Raw genomic sequence first — 14,247 nt, 5'->3', positions numbered from 1 at the left:
TAAACACAGAACACGTGCGGGGGCCACCACTCGGAACACGGGTCTGTCCTGACCGCAGGACCTGGCAGGTTCCCAAACGGCCAGGAGATGGTCGGACAAAGCCATTCCAACCAGGGCCCAGAGAGCAGAACTAGGGTGCCTGAGACTCCGGGGCAGAGCCCGTTGGGCGAGAACTGGGCACGGCGAAGCAAGTCCCACCCAGGGTCCCCTAGAATGGAGGTTCCCGGTGTCCTAGCCGCGGCTCCGCCGAGGCAGGGCGGGGGAGGGGGAGCCGCAGAGCCAGGGATGGGCCGGGCCGCAGGCCCCACGGCCCGGCTGTGCTTCCCCGGCGGAGCCGGAACCGGTCAGCACAGCCACAGGAAGCGCAGGTCCTGAGGGTGTAAATGAACAGATCGCATATGGAGACTAGAGGTGATTGACACTTAAAACATTTAAATATAAATTAAGCTATAACTTAAGTTACAACCAAAAAAACACCCAAGAGGACACTCAGCAGTTGAGGATGCTGAACACATACACAGGACACCCCAAACACGAGGCCGTGAAAGCGAGGCCATTTTCATTGTGCCAACGTTACAGTCACCACGTGCCGTGCCGGCCACGCCCGTCAGGCCGTCTGGCACTGCACTCCGGCCCGGGGCCCGTCGTCCTCCTCGTCGTAGGCCTCCCGGTGCTGGCGCCAGCTCTGCTCGCCGGGGTTGAACTCCTTCAGCTCCACCTGCTCCATCTCGTCCGTGATCCTGACCTTCTGCCGGGGCGGGAGCAAGGCCTCCAGCTGGGGCAGCTGCTCTAGGGAAAGCCAGTGCCGCTCAGGAAAGACCACCTGCGGGGAGAGCCAGTGCCTGGAGTCACCGCCAGGGAGAGCGAGCACATGGAGTCACCGCATGGAGTCCCCGGGCCCAGGCTGAGGCTGCAGGGCCGCGGGGCCGCGGGGCCGCGGGGACGTGGGGACGTGGGGACGTGGGGTTGCGGGGTCACGGGGTCGCGGGGTCGCGGGGCCGGCGCACTTACGAGGAACTGGATGATGAGCGCTCCCTTCTCCAGGGGCGCCTTGTAGACTGGCATGCCCTCGTTACGCACGCACTTCAGGTCCCCGTGCTTTACCACCTCACCTGGGGGGGGGGGCGGCTGTCAGACGGGCGGGGCCTCTGCGCCAGGGCCTGCCAAACAGGGGGCTGCCAGCTGGCACGCGGATCCCACACACGATGGGGACCCTCTGAGAGCCGCTGGGGGCCACCTGCAGTCCCCTCCCTGGATCCTTGGGGGGCCCCTCTGCAGGGGAGCAAGCGGCCCCCAACTCGGTTTCTGAGGCCTCGAGACCTACTGGGACTAACGGAAGGGTCTGGAGGCACACAGGGACAGAAAGGCTGGGGGGGGGGGGACAGCAGAGGGCAGGGCGGCCAGGGCTAAGAAGCCCCGGCTGCCAGGCCTCTGTCTTTGGTCCGTCTCTTTCTGGAATCAAGTTTGTCCTCAGGCCCTTGCTGCTGCTCAGGGGAAGCTGTGAGACCAAGCAGGGAAGACTGTGGTGCTGGGGGGGGGGGGGGGGCGGCTCCAGCAGGCGTGGCAGGCCACCAGCAGGAGGAGGAAGAGGGGGAGAGGAGAGGAAGGAGCAGCAATGGGGGGGAGGAGTGCAGACAGGAAAGGGTTAAGAGAGCCCAGAAAAGGCAGAAAATCGCCCCAGAAAGTGCCCGCAGCGGGAGGTTTGGGGACACCCGGCCCTTCCCCTGCTGGAGCCAGAGCAGGGCCCTGGGGTTTGCCACTCCCTGGTTCCGGCGGAGGCACCAGGCTCCAGTCCCGCAGGCTGCCCCAAGACCTCAGCATCCATGCTTGGCCCAGGACGGGCCTTCCCACAGAAGCTGCACGCAGACGTGGCCCAGCCCCCACGGGCTACAGTGCAGCGGACACGGGGGCCTGGGGCCCTGCCCGCCACCTGTGGCCTTGAACTCCTCCTCCCGCGAGGGAGAAACGGGTACCTGGGAGGCATGTGGACTGCAGCCCCAAATGCGCGTGCAAGTCCCGCACACAGCAGCGCCTCCTCCAGTCCTTGATGAAGCATGCATGCACGTGTGCACACGCACACACACGCACACACTCTGCAAATGTCAAACTCTGCCCAAAACTGGAGAGTCTTTCCAAGTTTTAAAAAAAAACCACAAGCTCAAGGCCTGATCTAAAATGTCATCTCACATCATCCCCAAGAAAGGGGGGCGGAGGAAGAACAAGAGAGGTGGGCGACAGAGGGAGCCAGGCCAGACAGGGGAGGGCAGGGGAGGCCGGGGGCAGGGCGGCCTCAGCACCAGCCCAAACCAGCAGGCTGCCGAGCCCTCCCGGCCCTGCCTTCGGACGGCCAGAGGCACGGCAACCCCCCCACCCAGCAGCACTGCTCGCGGCCTAGCCACGGCCGCACCCGCGGACACGCTGCTGCCCACTGCTGACCCGCGGTGCTGTGCCTGTCCTCAGCTGTTTGGCTCAAAAACCACATTTTTTACAAGTTTGATGGGCACATTCAGCTCAAATTTGGGACTCCCAAGACTCCCGCTGCGGCCCCTCCCCGCTGACACTGGCTGCTTTGTTCTGGGAGAGAATAAAGGAACGCCTGACGCTGCAGCGCCCCGGAGCCGGGCTGGGAGTCCGAGGCGCCCGGGCCTCACCTAACTTGGACGTAATGACCAGGGTCCGATCGTCCAGCGTCTTTATCGTCTTCTTGAAGCCACACAGAGCTTCAGAGAGCTGGATTTTCATTTTCATGATCAGGTCGTGGCCTCGCCTCTGAAAGACACTATGATCCTTCTGATCAAGCACAATTATGACATCGCCAGGCTCCAGCTCAGGCTCCTGGTCGCCTTCGCCATGAAACAGAATCTTTTGCCCATCCTTCATACCTACGGAACAGCACGCCCCGCGGTTAGCGCCTCGCGGGCTCGGGGGTCGCAGTCGGCCAGCCTCCCACCCACAGCCAGGCCTGGGGCGGCAGGGCCCGAGGAAAGAGGCGGGGGCCGGGGTCCTGAGCGGCCAGGCAGCCCGGTCACACGGCGTGCCCGCCCTGGCCCGCTGCTGCCTCCTGCCGCCACCACCCACTCTCAGCGCACAGCTCTGGCCACTGTGCGGGGCGGCCAGCCTGGGCCCCCTCCGAGAGCTGGCGTGGGCACACGCGTGTGCGTGAAATCCCTCCACAGTGCCCGCGGCGGCGGGTGTGGATTCTCTCTTGTTCTCGGGGTTAGGAAACCACGGGGACTGGGGCAGGAGGCACTGCACGGGGGAGGGGCCGCAGTGGGGAGAGAGGCAGGACACCCAGCTCAGCAAGAGCGCCCCAGGGTCCCAGGGGATCTCTGAGGGTGGCCGCAGGGCCCTTTCCAAAACGGGACCGCGTGACACCCTGAGCCCTGGAAACGCTTAGCCAGAGGCTGTTTGTGGTCTCAGGACGCGGGACGGCAAGAGGCCGGGGCGGTGACGCGGCTCACCCCCTGTCCCCCACGGGCGGCGGGGCCCACCCGGCCTCACCTCTCTCCACATGGACCTCGATGATCTTCTTCTCGCGGGTCACCCTGGCGCCGCTGCAGCTCTCGCAGCGGTCCTTGGGGTTGATGCGCTCGCCCTGGCCCTTGCACTCGATGCAGACCGTCTGGATCTGCTGCACCATGCCCGGCCCGATCTGCTGGATGTGGATCTGCATGCCCCGGCCCTTGCACAGCGGGCACTTCTCCACCGACCCCTTCTTCCCGCCGACGCCTGCACAGACCACAGTAAGGCAGCTGCGGCTTCGCCGCGGCAGCAGCCGAGCCCGGGCCCTGGGGCTGGGGTCCTCGCGTGCCTGGCCGGCGGACCACCTCGGACGACGGCATCTGCTCACAAGCACATGTGGTCTGGGCTGTGCCAGCCTCGCCACACGTGCTGTACCCGCTCCCACAGGTGAAGCCACCCGCGCCCACCTGAGCCGGCAGGGGCCGTGGGGGCCCGTCCACGGGGGCCGCAGGGCGTGGCTCAGCCGTCCCTCCGTGGGGAGCTCTGGTCTGACGTCACCAGACAGGAATTTTCATGAAAGCTCAAGGGCTAGCTGAGCCTTGAGTTGGCAGATCCGGGCCGTCGCAGCACAGGGAGGGCCACAGAGCTGGGGACACTTAACTGCCCGGCCCTTGACAGGCAGCATCTGCCAACCGTGGGCCCAGGTGGACTGACTCGTTTTTTTTTTGTTTGTTTGTTTGTGTTTTTTTTTTTTTTTTTCGACAGGCAGAGTGGACAGTGAGAGAGAGTGAGTGAGAGAGAGAGAGAGAGAGAGAGAGAGAGAGAGAGAGAGAAAGGTCTTCCTTTGCCGTTGGTTCACCCTCCAAAGGCTGCCGCGGCTGGCGCGCTGCAGCCGGCGCACCACGCTGATCCGATGGCAGGAGCCAGGTGCTTCTCCTGGTCTCCCATGCGGGTGCAGGGCCCAAGGACTTGGGCCATCCTCCACTGCACTCCCTGGCCACAGCAGAGAGCTGGCCTGGAAGAGGGGCAACCGGGACAGAATCAGGCGCCCCAACTGGGACTAGAACCCGGTGTGCCGGCGCCGCAAGGTGGAGGATTAGCCTAGTGAGCCGCGGCACCGGCCTGACTCGGTTTTTAAACGCTTCAAATAACTGTCAACACACAGAGGAAATACGTGGCCGGCCCGAGTCAACCCTGCCCTGGGACAGAAAGCCCCGGGCCTCGGGCCCCGCTTCAATCTCTGCCTGAGGCCCACATGTGAAAAGAGAAATAATTTTTCTGTGAACCGTAAAACACATGTTCCTGGATCTAGGGCTCGGGACTGTGAGAGTCACTCAAAAATTAATTAATTACTTTACCTTCGCATTTCTCACAAATTACATTTTTCTGGAGGGCCAATTTCTTTGTGACTCCATTATACAAATCTTCAAGGGTTACGGACAGCTGGTGCACGACATTCTTGCCTTGCCAAGGGAGAAAAAAACCGGGTTAGTATTCGCATGATAAACGGCCCGCTGCGTGAACATCACCCACCCGCCCTGTGCCTGGGGCCTCCAGAGACCCCCGTGCTGGGTCCCGGCCGGCCTCCCAGCCAGAAGCAGCTTCCGTGGCCGCAGCCTGGCCCTGAGCCAGCCACCAGAGCTCTTGCCCTCTCTCGCTACGAGCCAATTAGTCATTTATCAAGGTCTTTATCAAATCTGAGGACAGAGCGCTCACGCGGGGAGAAGGCGAAGGCGGGCCGCGCAGGGACCCTGCTGTCCGAGACCTCCCAGGGAGAGGCCCTGTCCCTGTCCTGTACCAACAGGGGATGAGGGGATGTCCTGCGGCTCCTCCTCGGGCGGCAGGTGCTTCCCTCTAGGGGCCCTCTGGTCGCTCGTGGCCACGCAGGAGCGCTGCTCTCTGTCGAGATCTGGTTTCTGCATTTGTCCCGGGGTGGGGGTCTGTCTGCCTCGGGCTCTGCCCATCTGTCAGGCCGGAAGGCATGAGGACCCTCCCCACACGGCCCGTGGCTCTCCCGGCCTCTGGCACAAGCTGTCCTGGCTGACTGGCCGTCACCTTTGAGGGATGACTTCATTAACGGCGTGAAGTTTTCCATCTCAAGTCGGTGAGAGAGCTGGGTAGGACCCCCGGGTTTCCAGGACGGCCACAGTGTCGCTGACAGGCCAGAGGCCAGGGGAGGACTGGGCCCTGCCACTCACCTGGCCAGTGTCGCACACCATGTCCACAGCACTGGCACCCCGGCTTTTTAAAGCCCAAAGCCAATTACAGTGTGAGAACAAACATGGCTTCATTTATCCAGGGGCCCCTCACTGACCAAAACCAGACTTCCGAAACCCCCTGCACAGCTGATGTCGCCTGTCTTTGTCTAGAATTACATCCAGTCTGGTCCCCCACTTGGCTCCCGGTTCCCAAGCAGGCTGTGAGGAGTACGGCAGAGGCCGGGGGGAGGGGCAGCTGTGCAAACCCAGTGCCCAAATCAATGGCACGAAGCTGCCGTGGAAGGCTGTGAGAACCAGGCCACACGGAGCCCAGCCAAGCCCGTCAGCCCCAAGAGGGGTCACCGGCCCTGGCACCCTGCCACAAGGAGGGGCTGGGGAGGAGGAGAGAGGCACTCTTGGCAGAGGCATCGCGAAGGACCCCAGCAGGTGCCCCGGCCACCCACCCGGACACATGGGTGCTGGCGCCAACCACAGAGGGAAAGAGGACAAGATGAACCCAACCTCGGTATCCACCGCCGCTCCCCTCCTACGTGGCATCTGGAGGGTGTCGCACAAACGCGAAGCACACTCAGGCTGCCTGGATGCCAGACAGGTGGCAAAATGGTCAAAGCCACAGAACCCCAGACGTGACGATACCCGCGAAGCACGGTCCCCTGCCGCACCGGCACCTGGACCGGCCCCGCAGCGCTGCAGGCCGCGTGTTTACCTCTCCTCTCTCTGGCCATCCGTCCACCGCCGCCGAAGAACATGTCAAATATGTCCATGGGCGATGAGAAGCTGGGGCTGCCCGAGCCGCCTTCTTTGATGGCCTGCTCTCCGCCCTGGTCATAAATGTCCCTTTTCTTTGGATCGGAAAGCACCTCATATGCTTGGGATATGAGTTTAAACTTCGCAAGAGAAAAGAGAGGAGAGAGGTTATGACATGGAGGGGTTTGAGTTGTGTCACTAAGCAAGCCTGCGACAGGAATACGAAACAGTAACGGGCAGGCCCGGGCTAGAGTTGGTCCCCTTTCCCACTTACTCCCTGGGGAAGGGGCCCAGGGAGCGCGCAGGAGAGAAAGCAGGGGGGAGGGGCGCCACCTCCCCCTCCGGCTGCAGCCGGCAGGAAGCAGCAGAGCCCGGTTCCGATGCACTGAGGTGGTGCCAGGGCCCAAGTCTAAAGGCGAACAGAGCCGCGGGGGCTGCGGCTGCTCTGCCGGTTCACCGCGTGGACTTCCACTACCGGCACCTGTGAGCATCCACGGGCCGGCCAGGTGCTGCTGCAGACCCGGCCTCGGGCGCCAATCTCGCCTCTCCGCACCTGGCCTCCTGCTCCTGCTTCAAGCCTGCGCCCGGAGGAACTGTGGCAGACACAACACCACGTGCAGCCGCCCCGCGAAACGGGCAAGGGGAGTCAAAAAGTTCGTGGGGAGGCCGGCGCCGCAGCTCACTAGGCTAATCCTCCACCTAGCGGCGCCGGCACACCAGGTTCTAGTCCCGGTCGGGGCGCCGGATTCTGTCCCTGTTGCCCCTCTTCCAGGCCAGCTCTCTGCTGTGGCCTGGGAGTGCAGTGGAGGATGGCCCAAGTGCTTGGGCCCTGCACCCCATGGGAGACCAGGAAAAGCACCTGGCTCCTGGCTCCTGCCATCGGATCAGCGTGGTGCGCCGGCTGCAGCGCGCCGGCCGCAGCGGCCATTGGAGGGTGAACCAACGGCAAAGGAAGACCTTTCTCTCTGTCTCTCTCTCTCACTGTCCACTCTGCCTGTCAAAAATAAATAAATAAATAAATAAAAATAAAATAAATAAATAAATAAAAAGTTTGTGGGGAAAAAATCGCATTACGAAAAAACTATGCGTGCATTTTAAAATTTTTTGCACCAAAATAAACTGCTTTTAATTCAATTTTCCATAAGCTTTAAAAAAATTCATTTATTTCACTTAATTTGAAAGGCGGAGAGAAAGAGATGTCCCACCCGCTGGTTCACTTCTCAAACATCCACGATGCACAGGGCTGGGCCAGGCTGAAGCCAGGACTCAGGCCCTCGATCTAGGTTTGCATGCGAATGACCTGGACCCAACCAGCTGAGCCGTCACCCGCGGCCTCCCAGGATATGTACCCTGCAGGAAGCTGGGACCAGGCGCAGAGCCGGACTCGAACCCAGGCATCCCGTATCCCACGTGGCATCCCAGCCTCCAGGTCAAACCCAAGCAGCTCCCTGCAACCCCACCATGAACACTGCAATGCTCCTCCTACCACTGGCATTCGGTTATAAGAATCGGAAACCCCGACTGAGGACAGGCTGCACAGGGAAGCTGGATCCGCCTGCGATCCTGTGCTGGCTCCACGCTTGGGAGACAATGGCTGCAGAGGAACAACGCTGCTGGGACAACGGAAGCAATGTGACTTCCTCCGCGTGAGACGTTTTGGCTGCCGTGTCTACACGATGGTTAAGTACAGGGACGCTTGCTCCCAGGAGAAACGTGTTTGGGGCTGCGTGGTTGTGACGTGCGCAGCTTGCTTTAAGGCTGAGCGCCCCTTGTCTTAGACACTTGTCTTAAACATGCATTTCAGGACTGGGGTTTTCTTGGACTTTGGAATATTTGCATAGATGTTAGTAGCTGAGCACCCCAATCTGAAAATCCAGGTTCTAGAAGCTTCCGATGGGCAGGGATGTGCAACCCATTGTAGAGATGATCGCAGCCAACATGCAAAGTAGAGTGGAGGGTCTGCAGGTGCTCACTGTGCCACGCCCATCTCCTCCACAGGTATAAACACCAGCACACTGACCTACGCCAACCCACCCTTCCGCCCACCCTGCCATCGCCCTGACCAAGGCCACAGCTAAGCCCACTCCCATCCTCATTGTTTATACTGCGTGCCCACTGCAACCCGAGCCCCATGACCACGGGGCTGGGGGCTCTGTCAGCCCTGCCGCTGCTGCAGCCCTGAGCCTAGAACCGTGTGCAGCCCGTAGAAGGCACTGGGAACATATTTGTTAAACAAATGGCTGGATCCTGAAAACTGAGACATGAAGGAGAGGAGTCCAGCTCTGTCTGACCAACAGTGCAGCCTAGGCCACGAGGACCAAACGCCGACACTTACCAAGGTGCTGGAGCGTCCCTGGCCCCCGGCCCCTGCCAGAGAGCTAATCAACATCTGATAAGCAGAGCCCACCCGCCAAAGTAGCCAGCCAGGAGATTCAGTCTCACTGCACAAGGCACACGGTCTTTGGATACGTTAATTCTCCGTACCACTTCTGCCGTGTAGGTCTCAGTCACTAAGCTCCGTTTGCCAGCAGCAAATTTGGGGTGCAGGTAGTCTCTGCACCCCCAGATCTGAAAGCAACTGGGCAAGGAGGCCCCTGGAACGTTCCTGGGCCCCTGTGTAGCTCAGGGCACACGCAGGTCACAGTGTCCACTAGACACACTCACCAAATACCTGGACATGCACAAGCACTCACACGTGACAGAAGCCCCCTAAGGGTGGGAAAAGAACACCCCTGGGGATGGGTTCGATCAGATCCCGCAGGGGTGGGGGCACTGACTACCCGGAGCAGGGGCCCCTCAACCTCCAGGGACCCTGCCGAGTCTAACCAGTGCCCTGCCCGGGCCACTCTCCCAGCTGGAGACGGCTGCCGTGACCGGCACTGGAAGCGCTCGCTCTGCAGCCAGGGCAAATGGCCTGAAGACTGCATCCTCACTTGTGATCAAATATCAAGCATCAAATATCAAGCAAAGAGAGGAAAACTAAAGTCTACGCACAGGCTCCCCCCGGGAAAAGCCTGGAAGGCAGTCCGAGGTGCGTGTAGGGGATGTGTCCAGGGTGGGCTCTTTCAAGACCCTTTAACATCAAAGTCTGTTACACAAACTAGAAGTTACAATGAAATCAAGCAAAAGACCAAATTCATCTTAACAGAGCCACAGCCCAGAACACTCCCCTGATCGCTGGCCCCGGAAAGGGACTGCCTTGCTGACCGGCCACTGGCCACCCGCTGTGTCTTGCAGAAAACCAACCACACGCAGACAAGTAGCGACTCCACGCCAAGAGACCAGAGCGTCTGACAACAAATGCGGGCGACCCGGTGCTTAGCAACGGGGGACAACAGAGCAGAAAACAAAGACCGGCACCCCAACGGCCGTCTCAGCTGTCCCCGAACAAGGGGGACGGGACTGGTCGAGTCTATTTTTGAAGGGACATGAATAATACAGTGACAAACTCAGGAGGAAAAAAAAAACCCCAAGGTTCCACCTGAGACAGGCAAAGCGCAAAGAGCCACATTCAGACACCCAAGAAAGCAGAGGCCTGCAAAGTGCCCGGCACACAGTAGGAACAGAAGAGGAGCCCCCGTCTCGTCACACCCCCCCCCCCTTGGTTTCTGCAGACCTCCCCCCGACCCCCTTCCTGGAACGGCCCTGCCTGTCTGCAACTGCACCGGGCTCTCTGCCCTCCGGTCCCACCCGACATTCCTGAAAGTTCACTTCTCATGACATTGTCATTCAGTCCCATGGCCAGCAGGGACCCTGCACAGCGGGACCCTCGGCTCAGGAGCAGGCGTAGGGACACAGCCTCCGGCCTGGGCACTTCACAGCATGGAATACGGGTATCACACGAACAACCAGCGTCCCAGGAGGCTACGCAGTGCACCAGTGGTTCAGAACCCACCTCCTGGGTGGTGGTTAGCTGAGAACTACACTAAAGGATTTGTTTCTTCCATAAACACAGGCGAAGGAAGATGTGCCTGGCAGTAGCATGCCCCCCCTCCAAAAAATACATAAATAAACAGGAGAGTCCTGAAAGACCCTACTCCTAAGAGCCTCATTTATGTGACACTAATTCAGTGCTTGGCTATAAATAATTTTCAGCTTAAAACAAGTCTAATGTAAACAGACAAACTTCGGAACACCAAAAACACACACCCGTGCATGCACACAGCCAGGCACGAGGTCTGACCTGAGCCCAGGGTCACAAGGCTGGCCCACATGCAGCCACGACCAGCCCAGGCTCTTTCCTTACAGGAGCTGGTGAGAAACCAACTACGATGCACGCAGGGAGTGTGTCTATGAATCACCAACCCCAGGGAGAAAGCCAAGGGCTTTAAAAGCTACAGTAACCCACCTAAATATAGACGAGAAAGGGCTGAAGGGGGTGGGGGCAGGCACACGGTCTGGGAGGGGAGCATTGCAACCTGGTGACGGCCACAATCGGCAGAGATGTGGCTAAATATAAATATTTGATCACTACTACCACCCTCCAAGCTTCCTCCAGCTGGGATAACTACCAGGACAGGTACTTCCATCGGCTCTCCACACCAGGCAGGTGGGTGGGGGTTCTTGTCAGCTACTGCAACCGCCCCACCTCCCAAAACCCATCTGCGACATCCAAAGTTTCACAGGAAACCGTCAGGCAGAATAAGGAGCCAGAATAAGTCACCTGTTCAGGTGGATCGAGGGCTTCCTTTGGGACAAAAAACAGACTTCCTGAAAAAGATTAATTTCGTTGTCTACAACGCGGAGCCCTTTGGAGCTTATTTTTGGTACTTAGGATCCACAGGAAGCCTAGAATATGACGCGCTGATAGGTCGGGGCCTTTCGCATCCCCGCGATAAAGGGGAGGCAGCCCAGGGGCCAACGCACCCTGTCATTCTCAAAAGGGACCCCGGGTTGGTCCCAGGCACAGGCTCAGCCCTAACAGCTCATCCCTAGGGTTTCCGCATCCACTGGGACCAGGAGCACAAAGCGCCTTCCATCCCGGGAGTCCCCAGGCAAGGACACAACTTCTGGCCCCGAGTGCCTCAGTTTCCCGGTTCGCCGGCTGCCTCTCCCGCAGCGATGCTCCCAGGGGTCAGCCCCCGCACACACTGGACGAGCGAACCGCAGCGGGGACCGGCCGCGCAGGGGCTCCCGCGGCTCCGCTCGGCGCCTCGCCCGCCCACGCCGCGCCGCCCGGCCCGGCCCGACCCCGCCGCCCCCGAGTGAGTCCCGGGGGCGCAGCCGCCCGCACCTTCTCGCCCTCATCCGGGTTCTTGTCCGGGTGGTACTTGAGCGCCAGCTTGCGATAGGCCTTCTTGATCTCCTCCGGGGAGGCGCTGGGCTTCACCCCCAGGATGTCATAGTACTGGGTCTCCTTCACCATCTTGTCTCTGCGGGCCGGGGCGGGCGAGGCCGGTCAGCGTGTGCGGGGCGCCCGCCGGGGCCCTGGCCCGCGCCGCCCGCCCGCGCCTCACGGTCACGGTCACGGTCACGGCTCCCTCGGCCGCCCGCCCGCCCGCTCGCTCGCCCGCTCGCTCAGCCGCCCGCCCGCGCCGCCGGGCCGACCTCCGCGCCCGGCACCGCCGCACTCGAGCCGCCGGCTCCTCCGCGGCGGGTTTTATTGGGCGCCGGCGGAAGGTTCCGCAAGGAGCGGGTGACGCCACAGAGGCCCAGAACCTTCGCGGAGGTTCCGGCGGCGGCCGTCTCGGCCCGGCCGGCTCACCCCGAGTCCTCGGCCGCCTGCTCCTCCTGCCGCCCTTCCGACTCCCCGGAGCTCCAGTGCTGACTGGAGCCGCCCCGGGCCATGGTGGGGCCCTTGGGAGGCGGCTTGGACGTGAAGGGCGCCCTCCGACGACCGTCCCGCCGCCGCGAGGCCGCCCCCTTGCCCTTGCGCGTGTCCGTGGGGCCGGCTGGCTGGAGGCTGCAGAGGCTTGGGGGGCCGCGCGGGCGGGAACCGTGCACCGAGGGGCAGCGCTGGGCGAGCTGCGGGCGCGGCCCGCGGACCCCACCCGGCCTCTCCCACGGGCGTGGCCCCCCTCTGTGGGGTCACCGCCCGCGTGCGCCCGGAGGCTTACGCCACATTGTTGCGTTTTTGAGGGGCTGGGGGCTGTGGGTAGGGACGCCCTGTACTGGGTTGGGGTCCCGTCTCTCGAGGGTGCACAGCAGCCAGCAGCTAGGGGGGGTTCTCAAGGCTGAGGTGTACCCCAAAGTCTTCCAGATCTGGACAGCGGCCCTTAGCTGGCCCTGGGTGTGGACAGCGATCTGTCCGCTGCCCACCCTTGGGAGGCCCGTAAATGCCCCCTATTGTGGGCATTTCCGTCTATGAGATGAGAAGGCGACATCCCCCAGGACCTCCGAAGGGATCCGCGCCCCCTCCCCTCCAGGCGTCCTCAATGCACCTGCCGCTGACCGAACCAATCTGATGGGCAATTGCCGTGTCGTGCACCACATCACAGGGGTCCCATGGCTGGACCCTGACCTGACGGGGTGGCCCCGGAGGCTGCCTGGAAGGGCACAGTAATAGCCCTCGACGCCCCTGGGCTGCCCCCAGCTCCTGGCATGTGTCCTGGGAGCCATGATCAGACCTGCAGCAGCCAGGGTGGGGACAGCTAGTGTCCTGCTATCAGTGAACTGCAGGCCCCTCTGCCCGCGCCAGCCTTGGCTTCTGCCTGTGTTTTCGCTTTGTCAGCAGAGCCCTGTGCGGGCCACTGGCCACTCCCTAGGATCCCCTGGCCTGGTTTGCGGTCCTGTGGCTGCAGCCGGCACTGCCTCTCCTCCATGTCTTCCGTGGATATGAGAAATGATACGTAATGGGCAAGAGAAGTTAGACTGCTCACGGCTGTTCTTGGGGACTTTTTTTTTCTCTGAATTGTGCCCTTGGACACAGTAAGCTTTGGTTAGGGAACTCACAACTGGAGCTCAGGAATTTTGGATTCCCTACCCAGCTATTACTGACTGTTCATATAGCTTTATGGGGGCCGGTGCTGTGGCACAGTAGGTTAATCCTCCGCCTGCAGCGCCGGCATCCCATATGGGCGCTGGTTCTAGTCCCGCTGCTCCTCTTCCAGTCCAGCTCTCTGCTGTGGCCTGGGAAAGCAGTGGAGGATGGCCCAGGTGCTTGGGCCCCCTGCACCTATGTGGGAGACCAGGAGGAAGCACCCAGCTCCTGACTTCGGATCGGCACAGCTCCTGCCATTGCGGCGAATTGGGGAGTGAACCAATGGAAGGAAGACCTTTCTCTCTCTCTCTCTGCCTCTCCTCTCTCTGTGTAACTCTGACTTTCAAATAAATAAATACATCTTTAAAAATATTTTTATTTATTTATTTGAGAGGTAGAGTTGCAGACAATGAGAGGAAGAGACAAAGCCTCAGGGCTCTTGGATCAAATGGGCAGATGAAGGCTCCTGGCCCTGTAGCCTCAACCCCGGCTGCTGTGGGGGTCACCCGGAAGCTTCTGAAAGGCCCTGTGACTGGGCAGTGCGCTGCACTACTACAGAGCTTCAGGGGCGGGATCCAGGCATCACACTGGGGGGGGGGGGGCGGTTAAAATCATAAGAGGCCGAGAGAATTCCTCTCCTGAAGTGCTCACAGAAGCCCTGGGCCAGGGATTGAAACCAGGTCCCAGGACTCAATGCAGAGCCCACACATGGGTGGCAGGAACCCAGCTGCTGCCTCCCAGGGTCTGCACTAGCAGGAAGCTGGAGTCTGGAGCCAGACCCCACTATCAAACAAGCATTCCAGTAATGGGACGTGGGCATCTAAACTGCTAGGCCAAATGCCTACCTGAAAAAAAATTTTTTAAGGTTTATTTGAAAGGTGGAGTTACAGAGAGGCAGAG

General features: G+C 61.0%; 1 protein-coding gene across 2 annotated transcripts; it reads right to left on the bottom strand.

The window, feature by feature from the left end:
* Positions 1-412: 412 nt before the first annotated feature.
* Positions 413-12,397, bottom strand: DNAJA4 (DnaJ heat shock protein family (Hsp40) member A4). 2 transcript variants are annotated; one of them, XM_051834652.3, is made up of 8 exons: positions 12,133-12,397; positions 11,662-11,800; positions 6,388-6,568; positions 4,821-4,925; positions 3,502-3,729; positions 2,652-2,882; positions 1,012-1,112; positions 413-823 (listed from the first exon to the last, which is right to left on the bottom strand). In XM_051834652.3, exons 1-8 carry the CDS (start codon positions 12,213-12,215, stop codon positions 608-610), a joined length of 1,284 nt encoding a protein of 427 aa, XP_051690612.2. In that variant the 5' UTR covers positions 12,216-12,397; the 3' UTR covers positions 413-607. The 2 variants fall into 2 exon arrangements, with proteins under 2 accessions (XP_051690612.2, XP_051690611.2); XM_051834651.3 differs by lacking the exon at positions 12,133-12,397 and adding an exon at positions 11,976-12,126.
* Between the last annotated feature and the right edge of the window lie 1,850 nt (positions 12,398-14,247).

Source organism: Oryctolagus cuniculus, chromosome 12, assembly GCF_051225735.1.
Source record: "Oryctolagus cuniculus isolate XC-2025 breed Fujian yellow rabbit chromosome 12, ASM5122573v1, whole genome shotgun sequence".
Lineage (NCBI taxonomy): Eukaryota > Metazoa > Chordata > Mammalia > Lagomorpha > Leporidae > Oryctolagus > Oryctolagus cuniculus.
Note: the sequence above shows the minus strand (reverse complement) of the source record. Positions and strands in the feature narration are given on the sequence as shown.